Source organism: Buteo buteo, chromosome 21, assembly GCF_964188355.1.
Source record: "Buteo buteo chromosome 21, bButBut1.hap1.1, whole genome shotgun sequence".
NCBI lineage: Eukaryota > Metazoa > Chordata > Aves > Accipitriformes > Accipitridae > Buteo > Buteo buteo.
Window position 1 is genome coordinate 23,257,631 of NC_134191.1, and position 20,213 is coordinate 23,277,843.

Genomic DNA, 20,213 nt, shown 5'->3' on the forward strand with positions numbered 1-20,213 from the left:
ACTTTCTTAAGCATAAAAAACTGCAGTTTAATTCTCTGTCAGCCAATGAATATTTTGGCCTCTTTGCTCAGTCTGCTGGTTAAAGCAAAACATGTTGATGGATTTGTAGTATGAGAGCTGAAAGTAAACTCACAAAACTGAGTCAGAAGGAAGGTGAAAACATTTTAAGCTTTTTGGTCAAAAGGCAATTTACTAGCAAGTTTGAACATTAAATTGGAGCAAAGTTCATAAAAAATTATTCATTTAAATGCATAACAAAGAAACCTAAATACATTAAACCTAGCAGTGTGTTTTCCTCTTTGCACCTCTTTATAGAGCTATTTTAAGTTCAATCTATTCTTGAAATAAAAATGGAATATTACAGTCTTGCTTAATGATTTTGCTTTCCTAAAATATGTAAGCTCACTTGAAATTCTCTGAAAAAAGCAGACACCCTTAAATAATGAATATACCTCAGCGTGATGATGATTTGTTTTCTGTTCCATACAGCAAGTAATTCTCACAGCTCTATATTCGCCAACCTTTGCTTGAACAATGAAATACTTTATATAAAAACTGAGTGTTTACATATACATATATATCTATATTTTGCTTTGACCAGCATTTACTGTGGTGAGGCTAATTGAATGCAAAAGTAGACTCGGAATTTTTTTATTTTTTTTTTACTGCATTCTTGAATTTTGTGGTAGGTTGTTGTCACTTTGCCGTGTTCTTCTCCACACTAAAGAGCAGCAGTGGGAACTCCTGACATCCATTGCAGACTTTCCTTTCATTGAACGCTTCTAGTGGCAGAAAATTGAAACAGACTTTTAACCGTTTCTTAGCTTCTACTGAAAGAAACTATGTTTAAATAAAGGCTGTAAGATTAATCTGAAAACCAGGACTGTAAAGCTGTCATTCATATCTTTTGTATTATCTGCTGTTTCTGCTACAGTATTGAAATCGAAAAGCCCTCTCTTGTGCCTGCTTAAGGCAAATATCCATAACTGAAGGCCAGATTATGAAAATTAACTTTGATTTCTTGTCAAATCTTAATATTTAATTAAAAAGGAAACCTGTGTGTTATATTCCCCATTAAAGTACCTTAGAAGATAATTTTTTCCAGCCAAAATCTAGGTAGAGATTATATCTGCTTCTTTTATATATGACCATGGTGACTTAGTGATGAGGAGAATCAGGGCAGAGGGGGAGCTAGACTCCCCTTCCTGAAAAAGGAATTTGTCACCCATCCAGGAAAATCCCTCCCATTGTCCTGGCTCCCCCGTCGCAATCCTCACTCCTGCCTGTCCCCTCTCTCCCTCTACATAAGTATTGTTCTCCCACATTACCTTCAAAACTCCCACCAGTGCTGCTGTTGCCGTCTGATTTCCTTGCTGTCGTTCCTTTATGTTTAGCTTCTATTCTTAGCTCCAGTTCGCATCTGAAATGGATGCCAAATGTACTCATTTCTTTTATGAGGTGTAGTAACTAACACACCTGTTCTGTGAAGTATCTTCTTTAGTTTATGGCTCAGTTTAAAATGCTGTGAAGTATTGCTCTGTTTGGATGCTAGCCACCTCAGAGAAGTCCTCTGACTTTCTGTGCTGGGCTTAAAAGAGAGCGTGTTGGCTGGTCTTCTCTGAGGAATGGCATTCTATCATTGAGCTTCGCCAAGCTTCGTGGATAATTTGAGAAAAAGTTTTCCAGATTTCCTTATCTTGCTGAAATGGAGGAAGGACCTCAGGACAGAAAAGTCCATGCAGGTAAGAAGCCCAGTTTGACTGAGTTTGAATTCTGTGAACAAAGTTGTAGGTGCAAATGATTGCATCTATGTACAATTTAAGAGAAAGAAAAAAAAATTATTTTAACCATATGTTTAGCTTTAAAATGGGCTTTACTTCTTACTTCAATGGTTAAGTACGTAAGTAATGCTTTTTTCCTGAAGATAACTTCATACAGACACATCTGAACACCAACCCAAAATTTCATTAACTACAAGACTGCTTAACAATGAATATGGGAGGGCTATATCTGCAAAACCAGTTTGCATTAAAAGATAGATTTCTTCCTCTACTGTGAAGTTTCATTGAATTAATTATCTTTATAAAAACTTACTATTTTAACTCTAAAGTCTCACGATCTTAGTATCTCTAAAAAAGCCCCCAAAACAATAAAACCTCTTTTTATTATAGTGAGCCCCAAACCCTTTTGAGAAGTGGTTAAGCACATGCCCAAGCCCCATTAAAATACACAGGTGCACATATGTTTCCTTGAACAGGACACTGAACTCGATGTTCCCATAATAGTGGAATAAACTGCACATTCTCATTGCTGCCAAGTGCACCCAAGAAGGAGTCTTCATGGCTTTTATTTGAATGACTCAGTTCCATAAACTTCTTTTTTCCCTCTGTAACTTTTCATTCTGAAATAAAAAGTTCCAGAAGGCCTCTTGATCTAGGCCTTATGGTACTAATTTTCACTAATTCTTTTCTAACAAAAATGTCTTGATCTGTTCTCTGCCTTTTATGCTCATAGGCTACTTTTCCTTCATTTTAATCTGCATGTCTTCCTTAAATCTCACTTTCCTCACTGTTTACACATTTTGTCACTGCCTCTTTCATTAGCCAAGGTGTTTCTCATTGCCAGATGCCTGCTACCCAACTTTGCAAGCCAAGATGAAATGTTTTTATGTCTCTGACTGTGATCCTCTTCTAGTTTTTTTTATTTTAAATCCTGCTTTTCTAACTGTTGTAGGAAACTTTTTTTTCTTCCTCTCATGGATGCACTCTGGTAATTTGTAAGTGGGAGCTCTGCGGGCAGTTCTTCCAAGGGCATGAGGTTTTTATATAAGGCTTGTTTTTTTGCACCCTGTAGAAATTCTTAATGGTTTGTATATCTCATCAGAAGCAATTGGAGAGATGTGAAAATATTCCAGCAGTTAATTGCAGCAGTGATTAGCAATTGGAGAGATGTGCCTCTCAGAGACAATACAGGCTGCAGTACTCATGCTGCAGGAGAGGTGCAGAAGCCAAATAAATGCCTTTGGAAAGTCTGGGTAACATGGAGCAGAGACACGCAAATGGTTCTGAGAAGGGTGAGCACAATCCACACAGGCTTAGTAACTCCACCTCATGCAGAGAAGCACCCCAGAGGGTAAGGAGGGTGCTGAAGATAAAGAAGGTGAGGAAATATCAGCTGCAGTCAAAGGTGGAAGGAAGAGATACTGCTAGCACCAGAGGGATGGGTCAAGCTGCGGGGCTTGAATAAAAAATGCAGTGGGGGTCTGCAGCTCAGCTTGGCAAGGCAGAGATCATCACCATGTTCTCGTGTGAGGCTGGGCTGCCAAAGGGTTAGGAAACAACTCGTCTGTGTTATAAAACTACCACTTGAATTATGATGCAGGGTCCGTATAAGTTATCTTTCCAGTCATAGTCCAACTGCGTTGTCTTTGGCTTTGCATTGTAATAATGGAAAACTACTGGAGGAACATCAAGTTCTTCTGTCAGTTCCCATCTTTTCTGTATTCCGTTGATGTGCCCAAACTGATTTGTAGGCGATGGTTCATTGTTCAGTTGCCATGTCAAACTTTGAATTGACTTTGAAAGTTTGAATAGTTTCATTAAGTTGTCTGTCAGCTCCTGCTGACAGAAAGAGGTACGTAAGCTACAGTCAGCAGTCTTTTCCGCTTGATTCTCGTATGAGGTATCAAATGGCAAATCAAATGTGTATGGACTGAGACTTCTGGAAAAGTATTTAATGTTTTAGTAAACATTAAATAATAGAAGATATGTAGGCCAATCGCCACAAAGAGCAAATATTATGAAGACCATAAGAAGAGTAAGACAGTTACTTCCCAGGTAGTAGTAATTTAAAGAAAAATAAAATCAAAAGAAAAAGAAAAACGGGAACTGTGTTTAAAGTACAGACATAGTGAAAAATCTTGGTTAAAGTCAATTGACTCGCGCAGAGTACATGTGTCAAATGTACCCTCCTAGCCCCTTCCACACAGCCGCTTAATTTCTTCTCCCTCTGAAGGGTCTACAATGTTTGTGTCTTAATCTGTTGGCCACCAAGGACCCCTGATATGTTTGTGCTAATGGTACTCAGTCTGTGCTTTTAAACATCTCTTATTCTTACAAGGCAATCATATTTTTCTGGAATGATCAGCCACATTTCAGAACCTCAGCCTAGAAATGGACATTTCAGCCTAAAAAAGGACTTCAGGACATTTTTCACGGTGCTACCTGAAAGGGATAAAAAATTCAATGTGTCATCTTCTTTGTTAGTTTCCTATAATAGAAATGTAGCACAAACCATCCTCAGCTTTCAGCTTTGTAACCTACAGACCCTACAGGAGACCTCAGCAGGTCACTGTAAGGGAAAAGGGAGCTTCCCTTTGTATATTCAAAGGGAAAATCCAGTTGCTGAGGCCCCCAGCTGCGCTCGCATGTAACGATACACATATTCAGGCATAATTTACTCTACTGTGCATTTCACAGAGAAATACTAGGAACCTCTACAGCATTTCCATGGAAAGCTGTCTTTCATCAATTCTTAGTCTTACGAAGGAATGCTTTAAGTATACAGTAGGATGAAACTTTTACTCTAAATGTTTGATCAGCATAACAACCCAATTTTTAAACTGTTTTGCATCATCTGCTTTTAAGTAATACATGTTCAAAGAAAGCTGGCAGTGATACTGAATATTGAGATCATATTAGAAACTTAGAAATTTTTATTTTAGCAATTTCAGCCACAAACACTGATACACATTTAATACATTTGGTAAAAGGCAAATTTATATATGGAAATCCAGAAGTAAACTAGTATTGCGTGGAATTTCTTCACTCTGTAGATGTGCCCACACCTTAGAGCAGTCAAAGATAAGTTAAATCACAGCTAAAAGCACCATTTTTTTATGACAGAGGGATTCAAAAAGTGTTCACCCATCAAAGTTTTCCTCTTTCTCTAGTCCTAGAGAATGCCAGCTTGTCTGGTTTGGTGAAATAGACTATCCAGAGAATTTTGTGATCATTTTAGTTGTTACCATGAAGTATTAGATGTCTGGCTGGAGTTCTTCCACTGTCAGCAGAAGCAAGCCTTAACTTGTAAAGAGCACAGATAATGAACACTCACAATGAAGGAAAATCTCTGACAGAAAAGGTTTTATGGTACAGAGCTCAGTGGTACTTCCCTGATAGGGAACAACTGTACAGGCAAATGTGAAGTAGTCTGTTGTATGAAAATCTTATTCAACATCCCAGGAAATTCTCCACTGGAATGGACAATGATATATATCCTTCAGTCTGGTGAGAGAGATTAGAAGCTTGCTGGAATTAAAGGTGACATAAAGCACCATCTGGAGTAATTAATTTTAAAGAACATCTCTAATTATCTTTGAGGAAAAAGTTTGTGCAGTTTGTTCAGGAAAAAATCTGAGCGTTTCAGGGATGGCATGCATGTAATTAAGCACATTTTAACTCATCTAAAGTGATAAGCAAAGTCATTATTCAAATCTTCATGAAGTTGGCAAAGTGATTTTTTGTAACTGTGCACTGCTTGATTGCAGTAGACCATGAAGTCAAATTTATAGTGTTCCATTCTTAGTGAAATGAAACCCCATAAAGCTCTTACGTGAAATCAAAGGGACTAAGTGTCTTTTTTGACTAAGTATTTCTTCTCATCCATACCATACTTTGTTGGAGAGGAGAAAAAGTGCAGCTGGTGCTCTCCTGTTCTTTTTTGGAGGAATAATCTATAGGCCAAGATGTGAAAGCATTTAATCCCTAGTACAAGAGAAAAGTTGACATTACAAAGAATGTTACAAAATCCCACTATTTTCCTTTTAAAAAAATAATCTGAAAACCATAAATATATGGACCTGAGAATATCTCTCTCTGAGCTGAAAATAAGATACAAAGTTTGAAATGAGAAGTAAATCCAGCTAGCTAAAATAAGAGCAAAAAGACCTTTTTCCACTTCCTTATTTTTTCTTGATGTTGAAAAGACTCCAGCTGAAATACTACACTCGATGAAGTTCTTTTTATACGTAATTGTTAAAATCTCCCAGGGTTTTTGGCATCCATATAAAGTACTTTATTTAAATATAGAGTAGCTCTACCAGTGTTCTCTATTTCACAAACATCCCATATCTGAAAACACTCAGCATTGGATTAGATAATAATTCAGTAGTCTGTCATCTAAAAAGATGATGCTCTTGCCCAGGGAAGAACTTGATAAACTTTAATTTGGTTTAAAAGTGTAATTTAAGGTCATATTAGCTAGCCCAGTGTTCTGGGGTTGTGTGATGGGGTTTTGGTAGCAGGGGAAGGGCCGCAGGGCCGGCTCCTGGGAGAAGCTGCTGGAAGCTCCCGCGGCTCCAAGCCGGACCCAACTCTGGCCCAGGCCAAGCACCTCAGCGACGGCAGTAGCGCCTCTGGGAAAACAGATTTCAGAGGGGAACCTGCAGCGAGAGAGGAGACTGGGATGTGAGAGGAACAAGAGACTGGGATGTGAGAGGAACCCCTCTGCAGATACCGAGGTCAGTGTAGAAGGAGGGGAGGAGGAGCGGGGAGGAGGTGGATGCCCCCGCAGCCCGTGGTGAGGCGGCAGGCTGTCCCCCCCGCCTGTGGAGGGGAGCTGGGGAGCAGATGCCCACCTGCAGCCCAGGGAGAGAGGAGACCATGCTGGAGCAGGGGGATGGATGCCCTCCAAGATGGCCGCCGCTCTGTGGGGAAGCCCATGCTGGAGCAGTCTGTGCCTGAAGGACTGCAGCCCACAGAAGGGACCCACGCTGGAGCAGTTCGTGAAGAACTGTAGCCCGTGGGAAGGACCCATGCTGGAGAAATTAATGGAGGACTGTCTCCTGTGGGAGGGACCCCACGCTGGAGCAGGAGAAGGGTGAGGAGGAGGAAGGAGCGGCAGAGACAACGTGTGATGAACTGACCGTAACCCCCATTCCCCGTCCCCCTGTGCCGCTGTGGGGAGGAGATGGAGAAAACCAGGAGTGGAGTTGAGCCATGAAGGAAGGAGGGGTGGGGCAGTGTTTAAAGATTTGGTTTTACTTCTCATTATCCTAATCTGATTTGATTGGTAGTAAATTAAATTGGTTTTGTTTTTTCCCCAAGCTGAGTCTGGGTTTTTCCCCATGACCATAGGTGGTGAGTGATCCCTCCCTGTCCTTGTCTCGACCCACGAGCTTTTCCTTGTATTTTCTCCTCCCTCAACCCACCAGGGGCAGGGGGGAGGAGTGAGCGAGTGGCCTTGTGATGCTTTGTTGCCGGCTGGGCTTAAACCACGACACCCAGTAAAACAAAACATTTTCAAAACTAATCAAGGCAAAGCGTTAATATGATGGGGTTTTGGTGGGTTTTTTTTATAAAGTCTGAAAACATCATCTCAAACTTGTTAGTGTAGTTTCCAGACCTTTAAAACCTGGTTTGGATAGAAAAGCAGGCAACATAGTATTCTATATTCAGCCTATTTGTAAGCTCTGTATAGCTTCCAAAGTGTCCAGATACAACAGGATTTTCAGAAATGGTCTTTTGCTTCAGTCTGTATAACTGATGTTTGTTTGGTTCAGCTGCTCAAAAGGAAAATTTAAAAAGATATAGTCCAGACCACACATAGAAATTGATAGTTCATTAAAACATAAATGAAATTCTTTTTCATAAATCGTCCAGTAGGAATCAGGGAAAATAAATATTTATAGTGGTTTAAGGATGTACAATTAGAATGCCAAAATTTTATGTGAATTTGGGTTGAATTTATCAAGTTGCTTTTTTGGGGGGAGAAAAGTTTTACAAGAGATTCCTAAAATTGTAGACACACAGGTGAAGCAGCATCCCAGTAGGGGCAAGGGATAAATCATTCCCTTGGCTGTGGGAAGTCTGAGTTATTTCTCCTCTCTGCTTCAGGAAATTTAAACCTGCTTTTCCTACATGCTATTTCATAGCTTAATTACTCAATTAGAGGATACTTTAGAGTGATAGATGTGTATTGTCTGTAGTTGATACTATTTTGTTTTAAGTAAACAAATGGTTGCTACTACGATATGAATTACAGCTTTCTTACCTCTCGAATGAATGCCACAACCCCTACAAATAGTGTCAGTTTGTCACTGTCTTTCCCTTGCTTTCAGTGAAAATGGAAAAGAAAATAAGAATCACAGGAAACACAATCATAGGAATTTTTTAAAGGTGTTTTTTACTTAAACATAGGTAAATAGAATTATTTTAACATAACAATTGTTCGGTAAAAATCATGTATTTAATAGGCAGTATTTGGTTATGAAATTTTGAATTTAGATCTCTGATAACAGAAATAAATGGTAAGTTGTTAGGAATCCTATTTGCAAACCACCTTATTTTGGTAGCTGTGATAATATTTCCTTTCATTGAGGTATGCGTTGTACAGCACACTATCCAACTAGAATTTCTTAAGCTTTTGGTGAAAACTACTCCTCATTAAGGTATTTTCCACTGGACTTCAAAATTTAAATACATGTTTTACCAAACCTAAGTAAACACCACTAAATTAAACAAATTCTCTATGCCAGCTGGAAATGTGATGCAAAGCTTTCACCATTTTTTTTCCCCTTTAAACATTTTTAACTATTCCTGCACCCTAAATTGCATTAACAGAGTAGGTATTTGATCAAACTGCATTATGGACAGAGTTCTATTGTTCTTTGCTTTTTTCCTGTTTGTAACCAGCAAATCCCACTATTCAAACTGTTGTGCCAAGTTGTTTATGTCTCATGTTGGCATAATGACAATTAAACACATCACAGGCATGTACAAGCCAGAGCTTTGGAGTCTTGAAACAATAGTGCTCTTCTGACTGCCAAAGTCGTCTTGCTCCCTAGAAACCTCGCTTGCTGAGCTGTGATTTCAGGAGTGATTTAGTTTTTGAACTGTTACAGCAGAAGAGTTGATCTGTTCACTAAAGAGAAAGAACAGCCCCAAAATACGTTTCTATTTAATAAAAAATTCTTTGTCTTTTTGTGTTTAAATGTTGTTTTGCTTTCTGTGTTAAGATACTACAGTCTATCGTATAGGACCTAGAAATAAAACTTTAATAGAAATGGCAATAACATGTAGCTGTTTAAGTTATCAACATCTTTGTTGATTGTGGAAGAATAGCTATGTGGCTATGGTACATGGCTAGAGCCCAGGAAATTAGAATTCTCTTGTTTGTTATTCACCTGACTTGTTACATATGACATAGTTACTGCTTTTCTCTGTTTGCCAGTCTTGCAAAATTGCATTTCAGTGTCAGTGTTTATGAAGTCGTAGCTTGGATGGATCAAAAAGGTGTGCACGTGAGAGAGGAGGAGAGAGAAAGTGTATAACGTGTATGTGTATTTGCTGAGTTTATGAAATGCAGAAGAGAAGAAGCAAAATGACAGTATGAGATCATTTTGGTAGAATGTGGTTTCTCTCCTAAGCTTTTTGTTTTGTTTTGCTTTATTTTACAGTTTGCCCAGCTGGTGTCTGTCTACAAAACTTTGGGTCCAGAGAAGTTCCCTTTAATTGAGCAAACGTTCTATCCAAATCACAAGGAAATGGTACGTGCAAATACAATGCTAAATTTGCTTATTGCCTCTGTAAAACAGGAACTGTAAACACACAATTCACTTCCCCATTTACTGTCCATTTTAAAAGCCACTTTGGAAGCTTTCAGAGGGATGAGGCTGGGTGACCACTTGAAAGCATTGTGATGGTTAACTTGAAGATTTTCAGATGTGAAGGTAGTCATTTTTCAGCTAACCAACTTCAGATCTTAAAGAGATTAAATGCTTATAAAGACACAGAACAACTATTAAAGTGCAAGAGTTACTTTTACGGTTTGTTTTCAGCCTAGTTCTTTATGATATGTTCAAAGAGTTTATTGTCTTTGTAGATCATGCACAAGGCTATGTGCCTGTCAGTGTAAAACTTTGAACTCATCTAAAATCGGGGTGGTTATGACTGGTGATATTCATGTACCTGAGCTGACATTGATTCCCAGTCCTTTACGGACATAAATGCATTCATAAAAATAACACGACCTTTACTCGTGACCTGTCTTATGCTGCAGACATTTTTTTCTTACTTTTTTTACCATTTCTAAACAGAAATTCTTTCCTGGGTTTATTTTTCTAGACAAAATACTTTCAGCACTGAGAGAAACTGGAGGGACGCTATTTGCTGATTGAATAGACTAGCAGAGAAGCATCAATTATTTTTAGAATATAATCCATTCAGCATATGTCACACAGCTGTGATTCAAGTGCCATTGCAAGGTCATAATAAATATGTTAGTTAGCTGTTTATCTAAGGTCCCCAAGCTGTAATTGCTGTGTGTCTGTCTTGAGACTCTGGCTAGCACTTCGTTATCATAGGTGGCATCTAAGATAAGCCTCAGTGCCAGCAGTTGACTAAGATTTTTTTTAAAGTCTTCTTTCTCCCACATCTGTCTCATCTTTTGGTAGTAAACACAGTATGGTGCAGTTCTGCTGTACTTTTTGATGTATTGCAAGAGCAGCAGGATGGCTCTTCATACTGCTTTCCCAGTTCTCTCTGGTTTCTTTGGACTACTGACTCACAGATGTTTCCACTTCTCTTGTCACATATGACACTTCTGAAAAGAGTTTTCACCACAGTTATCTAGTTTTAGTAAATTTGCTACACAGAAGTTTTGTAGAGCCAAAGGAGAATGGTACTGATCTGGAGCAGCAGATCTAAATGTTGTCCCAGACAGTCACATCTTTTCAGAATGGAAGGGATTTTTTGTTGATGAATTTGTCAGGAAAATATACAACTTTATAAAATTTGGGGGGGCGGGGGTATGCAAAGGAAGTGTTTTATGCCTTAGGGATTCATTCCTAACAGGTGGAGAAGCAGAACCACATCTCATGTTTTGCAAGATGCTTTTCTAAATGGTAATAAGTTTTATATCCCTCTATTTTCCTGAGAATGTCCAAGTTTAAAGCTGGTTTATAATTTCCTGCACACAATTTATTGTTCTTTCTTCATTATTTTATCAGCTATTGTTCAGGCTTCCCGGGGAAGTGGTCACGGCACCAAGCCTGTCCAGAGTTCAAGGAGCATCTGGACGATGCTCTTAGTCATCTGGTTTAGTTTTAGGTAGTCCTGCGAGGAGCAGGGATTTGGACTCGATGATCTTATGGGTCCCTTCCAACTGGAGATATTCTATGATTCTGTGATTTTATTGAAAAAGCAGGCCTTTTAACGCATTGCTAAATTGCAGTACGTGGAAACAAAGAAAATATCCTATAATTCTGGCACAAGAATTAATGTGTTAGCTTTTAATTTTTACATAGTATGACCCTGTTGAAGGTCTACCAGTTCAATTGCAAACTGCTGTCTTGAACAACTGATTGACTTCAAATTCAGTAATAGAACACAAACAAGAAAATGTGTGTATGTGCTTGTAAGGCATATTTTGCCTAAGAGTATAACAAATAATTGAGTGGTTTTGTCCCCCCTTCATTCATCTGCATTGCTCATTAATGCCTGAATTGATAAGTTATTTGTCTTTTGTTTGAACTTTTGAATGTTAATGTTCTCCACAGCTGAGTAATTTTTTTAATATTTCTACGTAATGAATGTTAATCTAAAGAAAATTAATGCAGTTCGGTATGGCATTGCCATACATCGTTTCGAGGTGCTGTAGTAATTGATTGTGATGAAGCTCATTTGTTTGTTTTTTCCTTCTCAATAAATTATTTGGAAATTTGTGGCTTGAAAAATAATCAGGCAACAGGGTACAAGATAGCATTTTTTTCAAATTTCTAGAATGGGTTGTAAGATGATTTGGATATCAGAGTCTTCTAGTTGATGAGTTGAAATCATATAATGGTATTTACATTTTGTTGGTTTTTAAACACTGTTTATTAATAGCTGGCCTCATTTGCATTTACTTTTACAGAATCTGGTATTTGCAGTTTAAAATAATTTTTTGTAGTTCCTCTTGTGTTCGCTCCTTCCCTTCTTACTCTCCAGATAGTAACCTAGAACTCTTTCCCTCCCCTCCAGTGCAAACCAGTTGGGGTGTGGGGGGAGCAGGGGAAAACTCCAAATCTCTGTCAATTGAGTTTTCATCTGAGCATGCCAGAGGTACGGTTGTGCTTCTGTTTCTTTTGCTTCTTTCATACTATGGTGATCATTTGTACGAAGTCTTTAGATGGCAATAAAAGGTAAATAAACAAAGATGCCATTCTTTTGTGTAAAAACGGAGCTGCTTTAATGAAACACTTTTTGAAACAGAAACATTCATCTCGGACTGATTAAAACTATACAAAACGCTGTGAGGCTTTTTGAACTCATTGCTAGTTGAGTCATAACTACAGCCTTTCCCTCAGTAATTAGTTCCCTTTATTTCACTACATTCCCACCTCTTGTGTTCTCTGTCATGAAAAAAACCCCGGCTTTTTCAACATAATTGTTGGACAATTTAATTAAAACTTAACTGGAACATTTAAGAAAAAGCCAGCAATATTCAAGGTGTTGCTTTTACAACCATTCACCTGTACAGTCTCCCTTCTCTGTTCTGTTCCCTACTCTTATCATAAGTCATGTGAGTCATTTTCAAATTAGAATAAAATGTTTTACCAGGCTATATTTCTGCTCTAACCTTTCATATAACACATACACATTTTCAAGAAGTAAAAATAAAATGTTGTAAAAAAAATCTGCTGTTGATAATATACCAATGCCACTACAGTAAAAATCTTGATAGTAAAATAACATATTCGGAATGCTGCATTGTAGTTAATCCTTTTCATAATCTTTATCAGTGCTGAATCTCAGGGAAAATAACAACTCATTTTGAGAGGGTTTTTTGTAAAGCTTTTCTTGCCATATTTATTGATATGAGAAAAAAAAAAAAAATCTTTGTACCATCTATTGTGGGAAGTTTGGCCAGATTTATGCTCAGACAGAAATCAAAGTGGACGGCCATTAATTTCAAAACACCTCATATGGGATATCTTATGGCAGGTCAAATATAAAATGTTTTTAAAACTAATTATGGCATACAATTCATATTACAGTTTGTTCATAAATATCAAAGAAAACATATTTTACAAGGTATGTAAAGAAGGCAATCTGAGTTGGGTTAGTTTAGTTGAAGGTCTAATTACTATAAAACTGAAATAGAAACAGAACTATGTTGAGTTAAAAAGCAGAAAATATCTGTTTGTGGCAGAGTGCTATTCAAAAGACACCATTACATCAAAATGGATTTGGAAACAAATGCTACACTGTACATGTATTGAATATTAATTAGTCATGTGCTTGAATAAGACTTTGTATGGTTATTAAGCTCTTGCAGGCTTGTCTAGGAATTGTTTTGGTTTGACATGAGGATATAAGGTCTGTTTTTAACTCTTTCTTTAAATTAGTAACATAAATGCACAGCACTGACAGTAAATACACTCAATATTGTCTCTGCAATATCAATTCCTTTTTGGAAGAAATGTAGCCTTTTTATTTCGTTTATGTAAGTAGCCATAACAAGTTTATGGTCCAAATTAGCATTAGGTAATTTTTTGTTTGTCTCTAGCAAAGCAGAAAATGAGCTAGGCTTTACATTTGGCAGCACAAATATATGGTGTTTTAATTTGGGATTGTAAATTAAACCAGCAAAACTGATGTACAGTAAATAAAAAGTGAAATGTTGACTATTAAGGGACATATATTCCTCAAAGGAATAATGGTGTGCCTTCCTGTTGGCCTTGCACCAATTGCACTTCATTGGAATTGTATAAGTTTAGCCACAAAAAAAGTAAATAAGAGTATTCTCACAAAAGTGTTTTCAAACCTATCCTTTAAATATGGATTCATGCAATCGTCAAAATAAACATTAGAAACATGAACAGAACATGCCACAAAAATCATTTATACAGGCTTTTTTTGCAAGTATACATTATATATCCAATACAACATACCTTAGGGTGTGACAAGATACATGGGACATGCTGAATTTTATGTCCAAACTACTCCTTCATCAAATTGAATGGTATTAGAGATGCTTATACGCTTAAAGATGTGCATATCTTCTTTGCAAGTTTAAGTCCCGATGATTTTATAAGGACTCTGTAGCAAAAAGACTAAAGGAACTATTTGGAAAACTGGACGCTTGAACCAATAGACAATAACAGCTCTGGTTCTTAATGAGCCCACAGGCAGGGAATGTCACACTATGGTTAGCAGGAATAAGTGTTTGTGTTAAACCCTTAAATAGACCTGATCTAACCAAACGAGAACAGAACTGGCTAAATCTCTGCTTGATGTTCTAAATTCTCATATGAGGAATACATGAGAGTGACTTCTAGGCAAAATTGGAATGAAGCGAAAGAAACTCAATGGAGAAAATTGGAGAGAGTAAAATATGTCAGAAATGGCAGCTATTACAGATTCATATCCTGCGTGATGGTTCTCATTCAGTTTCTAGAACACAAGCAGTAGGACAACTGTCTAAACTTTGGCATTTACTGAAATAACTTCTTAAGTTTTACCACTGTGAATTGAATTACTTTTGTAAACTTAAATATGTGTGAGATTAGTTACTAACTACAGTAATCAATTCATAAAAGTTAAGACACTAAAAAACTAGAAGGCAAAATATGTTGTAACACTTCTCTAGTATAAGTTCATGAGTCACCAAATTCATTATGACAGACTACGATGGGTATTCATGAATGAAAAATCATTAATGTAAATTTAAACTATTAAATATGGTCAAATGTTTAAGAGATTTTTAGAAATCACTTGCAGTGTAAGTTATTCAATATCTATTGCATATATTTTTACATGAGTTTCTAAAGCCAAAGCTTTTAACAGTGCTGAAATCCAATGACCTAGTCACATAGTTAGAGAAGCAGTATCGAGTACTACAGCTGCTGTGATGATGGACATGGTTTCTGTAAATATAAGCAGTTTTAGCCTGTCGTTATTTGTGTTGGTTCCATAAAATGCTGAAGCATTAGAACATCTGGCTTTTCTTTTGACGAGGTATAGCTAGTCCTAGGAATATTGAATTGGGTAAGAGGCTTTTGATTATCAAGGCTGTTTAACTTAGTTATCAATGACAGTTACAACGCTGTAGATAAAGAAAGCTATGACATAAGTAACATACAAAATACAGAGCACAGATTGTTTTAATCACAGAAGTGTTCAGCTTGTTTCAACAGGTAAGGAAATACAGGGATTTTTGAATTTTTTATAGCACATTGTTATAATACTTTACATATACACTGTACAATAATTCTTTTGTATCAGAAGACTTTCATACAGAAAAAAATAGTTCTATAAAACATTCCGTAGTTCATCAAAAAGATTTGGAATAAAACATGGGGCTCTCTTAATCTGTAGGTTAACAGAAATAGGGGGAAAAAAATCTGGCAATTCTTTTGTTCTTGTACATTCATATTGGTAAAAGGGAAACTTGCTATGCCTTAGAGGACATAGAGGAGCATTCTCGGCTTAAGCCTCTCTGTGCAAAGCATAACTTTACAGAGTAGCTACCTCCAGGAGATTTGTTCCTCATCGTGCGAGAGTGCCAATTCCACAGACTTGTACTTTAGCTGTACAGGACAATTTGTTTTTGTTTCTAAGCAACAGATACATTAGACGATGGCAGTTCAAAGCTGTGAGCGTGCAATGTTTGATGGAATTAGACTCCAAGGCTTTTTAGGATGTGATCATTTTAAGGTTCGCTGATATCAATAAACTCTTTCTCTGGGGGAGGACCACCTCGGTACCAGCTGCAAGTGCCATCACTTCTCTTGATACAGGCATAGTGCTTGGCTTGGTGCCCGTATAGCTTTCTTTCTATGAGCCAGTCTGTCCAGAGGCACTCATTTGGTGTTGTGATTGAACAGGGCACCATGTAGCAGGTAGTAATCTAAAGGTGAAATAGTACATTAATTCAGTATATTGCAGGTTTCTTTAAAACGGTATTTATTCTCAAATAATATAAAATATATGGTGTATCGGAGAACAGTTCCCACCAGTGAAAGCTGCTAGTGTCTGGAAGGTAGGTTCCACCATTAGACAGTGTTTCGTTCTATACTTACTTTGCAGCCACAGCCCATTTGGTATCTCTGATTAAGACTCTTCTTTTGAGACAAGGATAAATCATCCCATGGCTCAATGTAGTTGCATAAATGGATGAGGACTTTACCATCACTTAAAATTTGGCCTACAGCATGGAAAATAAGAAAAATAAGGCAAGCAAATAAAACTGTTTCCTAAATACTGAAATAAATTGCAAGAATACCTGAAGTTTTTAACTAATTGCACCAAATTAGTCCTGTTTCACACTTTTGTCAATGAATGTAATTATAACTGAGAGAACCATTCTGCTGATTGCATGCTGAATAAATGTAAAAGATTTAAGAAGGATATTTTTCAAAAGATGCTGATAATCTGCCAGCAAGGCATGGATGCAAATGCAGTAGTATTTCAGGACTCCAGAGAAAAATCTGTAATTACTTAAAACCCTAAATTTGCATACATGTAGGCATGTGTTGTCTCATTAAGCATGTTTTCATTCCTGGGAAAATCAGTACTGTTGGTTTTAAACAAATTATAATGGCATACTTCCTATTTACTAATTACATAGTTACTGACCTTGGCTTCCTTCGAAACTGCTTTAAGATTGTTGGACGAAGGATGGAAAACATGTAAGATCACGGTATAATTACAGCTTTACACAATTTGTACATTTCATTGTGTTTGTATTATTTAGTACATAAATATATTATTTTTTAACAAGGGCTGGCATATCTTTGCAAAGTCAATCTAAGCAGTTACTTCTAGTTTTATAGGTACATTCATTTTGTTACATTTTACCTGTCAAAAGATACTGTTTTTTGTTGTTAGCTTCTAGTTTCACTCCACAGAGTGATGAATCAAAAGGGGTATAGACATACTGGACATCCTTGAGCTTTTCAAATCCTTTAAACATCTGAAAATTATGAGAAACAGAAAGTCAGTAGTGGAAAACAAACATGAAAAAACAGTTGCAAACAGCAGCCGAAAGACATGCCTGGTGCATCTCTTTAAAAAAGGCTCTGAAGTCTGAACTTATGTGAGAAAATACCAACAATTAGACCCTGTCTCTACACTAAATGAAATGTGTCCATTATTTTTAGAAGGAAATTAAGTCTTCATTTTTTTTAAATTACAGGTTTTTAAATGTGCTTTTTTAGTGCTTTTAATGGATCTTTAAAGCTTCCCCATCAATTCATATTCTATTGGCATCTTCCATTTAAGGAATAATGCAGAGACAGCATTCATCTCAAACAAGGTGCTGGAGCGTTGTAAGAGGCAAAAATGCCTCAATATATTAATACGGAAAATTTTATCTTGATCAGTGTGATGGTGTGTGTCTTCAAGAGTGTTATTCTTACATTCGGTCATTAAATCAAGCTGGTTTTCCCCATCCAGAATTTTGCCCAATGCGACCTTCTCAAATAACTGTTGGAAAATGGGATCCAGCTCTTTGAATTTATAGCCTGCAGCACCAAAAGGGGTAGGTTCAGGATCAAAGCCTGCGCAGGGTTCAGGGTGGCTGCTCCTTAACTAGTGTTTCCAACTATGAAAATAATTCTTAAATAAGCCATTAAAAGATCAAAACAAAATTTAGTTGTGTCCAAACGTGAGAAGGAACCATAAGATGGTAATCAGCCTCAGGATGCCTGTCATCACCTAATATGACATAAGTGAAGCCCCGACACTTCGGGGGCCCCATTGGGTGACATCATGCTGTGTGTTGACAGCTGCGGACAATCGCGAGGCTCACAGCTCCCAAGGGCAGGCTCTCCCAGTTGCAGCTGGCGTCACTGGAAAATGTGTTCTTGTTACTCAGGTTCTCTCAGGAGATTTAAATAGTACAGGGCACTAGAAAATACACTGTAATATGTTGATTTTTCTGAAGCCTTGTTTATGGAATAAAAGAAGCCAAAAGTTGTTGTCATTGGGCTTCTGATCCAAAAATATTAGATGTGAATTTGAAATACTTAGTAGAAAAAACAAACACACCAAACCAAAACCCAAACCGGTATCCCGTACAAAGCAGCAGTGAAAATAATAGAAAACATACAGAAAGATGGTGAAAATGTGTCCAATTTCATTAGATAAAAGTAGTCTGGTATGTCAGCCCAATATCAGAGTTCTCAGAAAGATGCCCACGTGAGGCAGCAGGAGCAGGCTGCACGTGTGTTGCGGAGAATCTGCCTGATTGCTAACCCAGCCCTTCGATTTCTGCCATCTTCGAAACGCGAATCCCCTGCTTCTGCTATGCTTAAATCTGCCTTATTCATGGTGCAGGTGCCAGATGCAGATTTCCAGTATGTCGTTACTATGTGAACTAGGCAAGTACCCTCTGACTGGAGTTCTGTTTTAATATTCAGCTGGTTCCTTGGAGTAGGTATGATGACCAAGTCAATAACAATAATATTATGAAGACAAATATTCAATTTCATAGAAATCATATATTTTCTTCCCTCTTTAGTATAATGCTGTAAATATTGCAATAAAAGAAAATAACAGTAATTGAAAAATGTATGGCTCCTTAACATGGCAACCTGTATCTATAAAATGAATAAACCCCATCATTATTTTTTTTAATTTCTGAAAATGAATAACTAAATCATATTTAATATTTCTCTCCAAAAATACCAATGCTTTAATGCTAAGCCTAATGCACTGGATTTAAAATAACAGAAATACAGTTTTTGTAATAGGAGTAGCATAAACCAGCCACACTAACATTACATGTCAAACAGCCCAGAGAGTAATATAAAAGAGAAACAGCAGCATTTTGCTGAATTTACAGTTGCAGTAAAGTGTAACCTCTGTAGGGTCTGTGTTTCTTTTCCAAGAGGGGAGAAGAATTGCTGAGGGAAGTGTGAACACGTGTGTGGCTTAAAAAGTATTCACCAAAACTAATACTGAGTTGATAATCATGTTTTAGCTTGATAGATCTTACAGCTCAAAAGACATGATTAGCAAGTCTATTCTTACTTTCTACGTTATATAAAGCAAATTCTTAGCATATCCCCCCCCAATCCTGTGAAGGTGTATGCACAGGGTTAGCCAGAAACAGGTGATCAGTGCCATCGGACATTAAAAGGACTGTTCGGTTTATCCTAACTGCAGGTCATCAAATTTACAATATGAGAAATCAGTCTGTAAGCGCTCAAGAAAGACTCTTTAACAGTGAAAAGAGAATATTCTACTATTTGACATACACTGTTGACTGAGGTTCTTTTAAATGTTATCATCTGAGGGAAAAAGTAAGAAACAGTGTTATCAAGTTATTACTCTGGTCAACCAAGTTCTCAGTTATTCGGGAAACTGAGATACACAAGTGAGGTCACTGATCCACGAGGCTCAGTTTGCAGATCTCCGACAAGCTATTTCTGTGTCGTTGTTAGGCAGTCTGTGAATTGTCCCGCTCCATGGAGGTGGCCAAATCTGACCGATTGTATACAACGTTATATTATTTTAATTGATTATTTTACACTTACCAAATGCTTACAAGCATGAGCTATTTAAAATTCCTCACTCTATCTTTACTTTTTTTAACTTGATGCAGACTTTACAGTGTTATCCATAACACTTTCTTATTGAACTTCTGTTGACTTAAAAGTGAATGTTTCTCAGTAGTTTTTCAGTATACCCTGTCCTGTTTAATTTTTACCTGTATGCTACCTCTGAACGATATGCTTAGAATATAACTGGTTACATCACTCTTTGTCAGTTCCTGTGTGATTTACCAGGCACGGGCAAAGATGCCTTCAGGGATTTGTTTCGGTGCCACACTGAGTTTACTAGCCATCCCACAAAAGATTTGCAGTTTACAGAAGCTCCTGTTTGCTCACCTGCTCTGCGTTGTGGAGATTTCAAACAAAAATCCTTCTATTGTTTTTGTTAGAGACGCTGAGCAGGGAGCGGGGTCCCAACGCAGCTGAGCAGCCTGCGTGCGTGGGTGGAAGCCTCAGCTCCTACCTCTTCTTAACTCTCTTCTGGCCAGAAGCAAGAATTTGAAGGGTGGGGCTATTATGACCCATTTGTCTTTAGTCTAAGCTTGTATGTAATGATGTAGAGGATCTTTTATTAGAAAAGAAAACTCTCTGGTTTGTCCAGTCCTAGCTGACTTGCCTTCTGAAGCTTAGTGGAATTAGAGATCTCTTACTGATGCCTGAGTTTTGAATAGGC

The 20,213-nt window shown here is 37.5% G+C and overlaps 2 protein-coding genes across 4 annotated transcripts in view; one reads left to right on the forward strand and one right to left on the reverse strand.

Annotated features, from left to right (window-relative positions):
• The window catches only part of SYN2 (synapsin II), a 191,677-nt gene that overhangs the window by 88,199 nt on the left and 83,265 nt on the right, over window positions 1–20,213 (forward strand). For all 3 annotated transcript variants that reach the window (XM_075053289.1, XM_075053288.1, XM_075053290.1), the window contains exon 5: window positions 9,458–9,547. In XM_075053289.1, the coding sequence (XP_074909390.1) occupies window positions 9,458–9,547 (90 nt within the window). The remainder of the gene's footprint in view (window positions 1–9,457; window positions 9,548–20,213) is intronic.
• TIMP4 (TIMP metallopeptidase inhibitor 4) overlaps window positions 12,202–20,213 on the reverse strand; it is a 29,468-nt gene continuing 21,456 nt past the window's right edge. The window contains exons 3-5 of the mRNA XM_075053291.1: window positions 16,842–16,956; window positions 16,064–16,188; window positions 12,202–15,891 (exon numbers count right to left, since the gene is read on the reverse strand). Of these exons, the coding sequence (XP_074909392.1) occupies window positions 15,694–15,891; window positions 16,064–16,188; window positions 16,842–16,956 (438 nt within the window). The 3' untranslated portion in view covers window positions 12,202–15,693. The remainder of the gene's footprint in view (window positions 15,892–16,063; window positions 16,189–16,841; window positions 16,957–20,213) is intronic.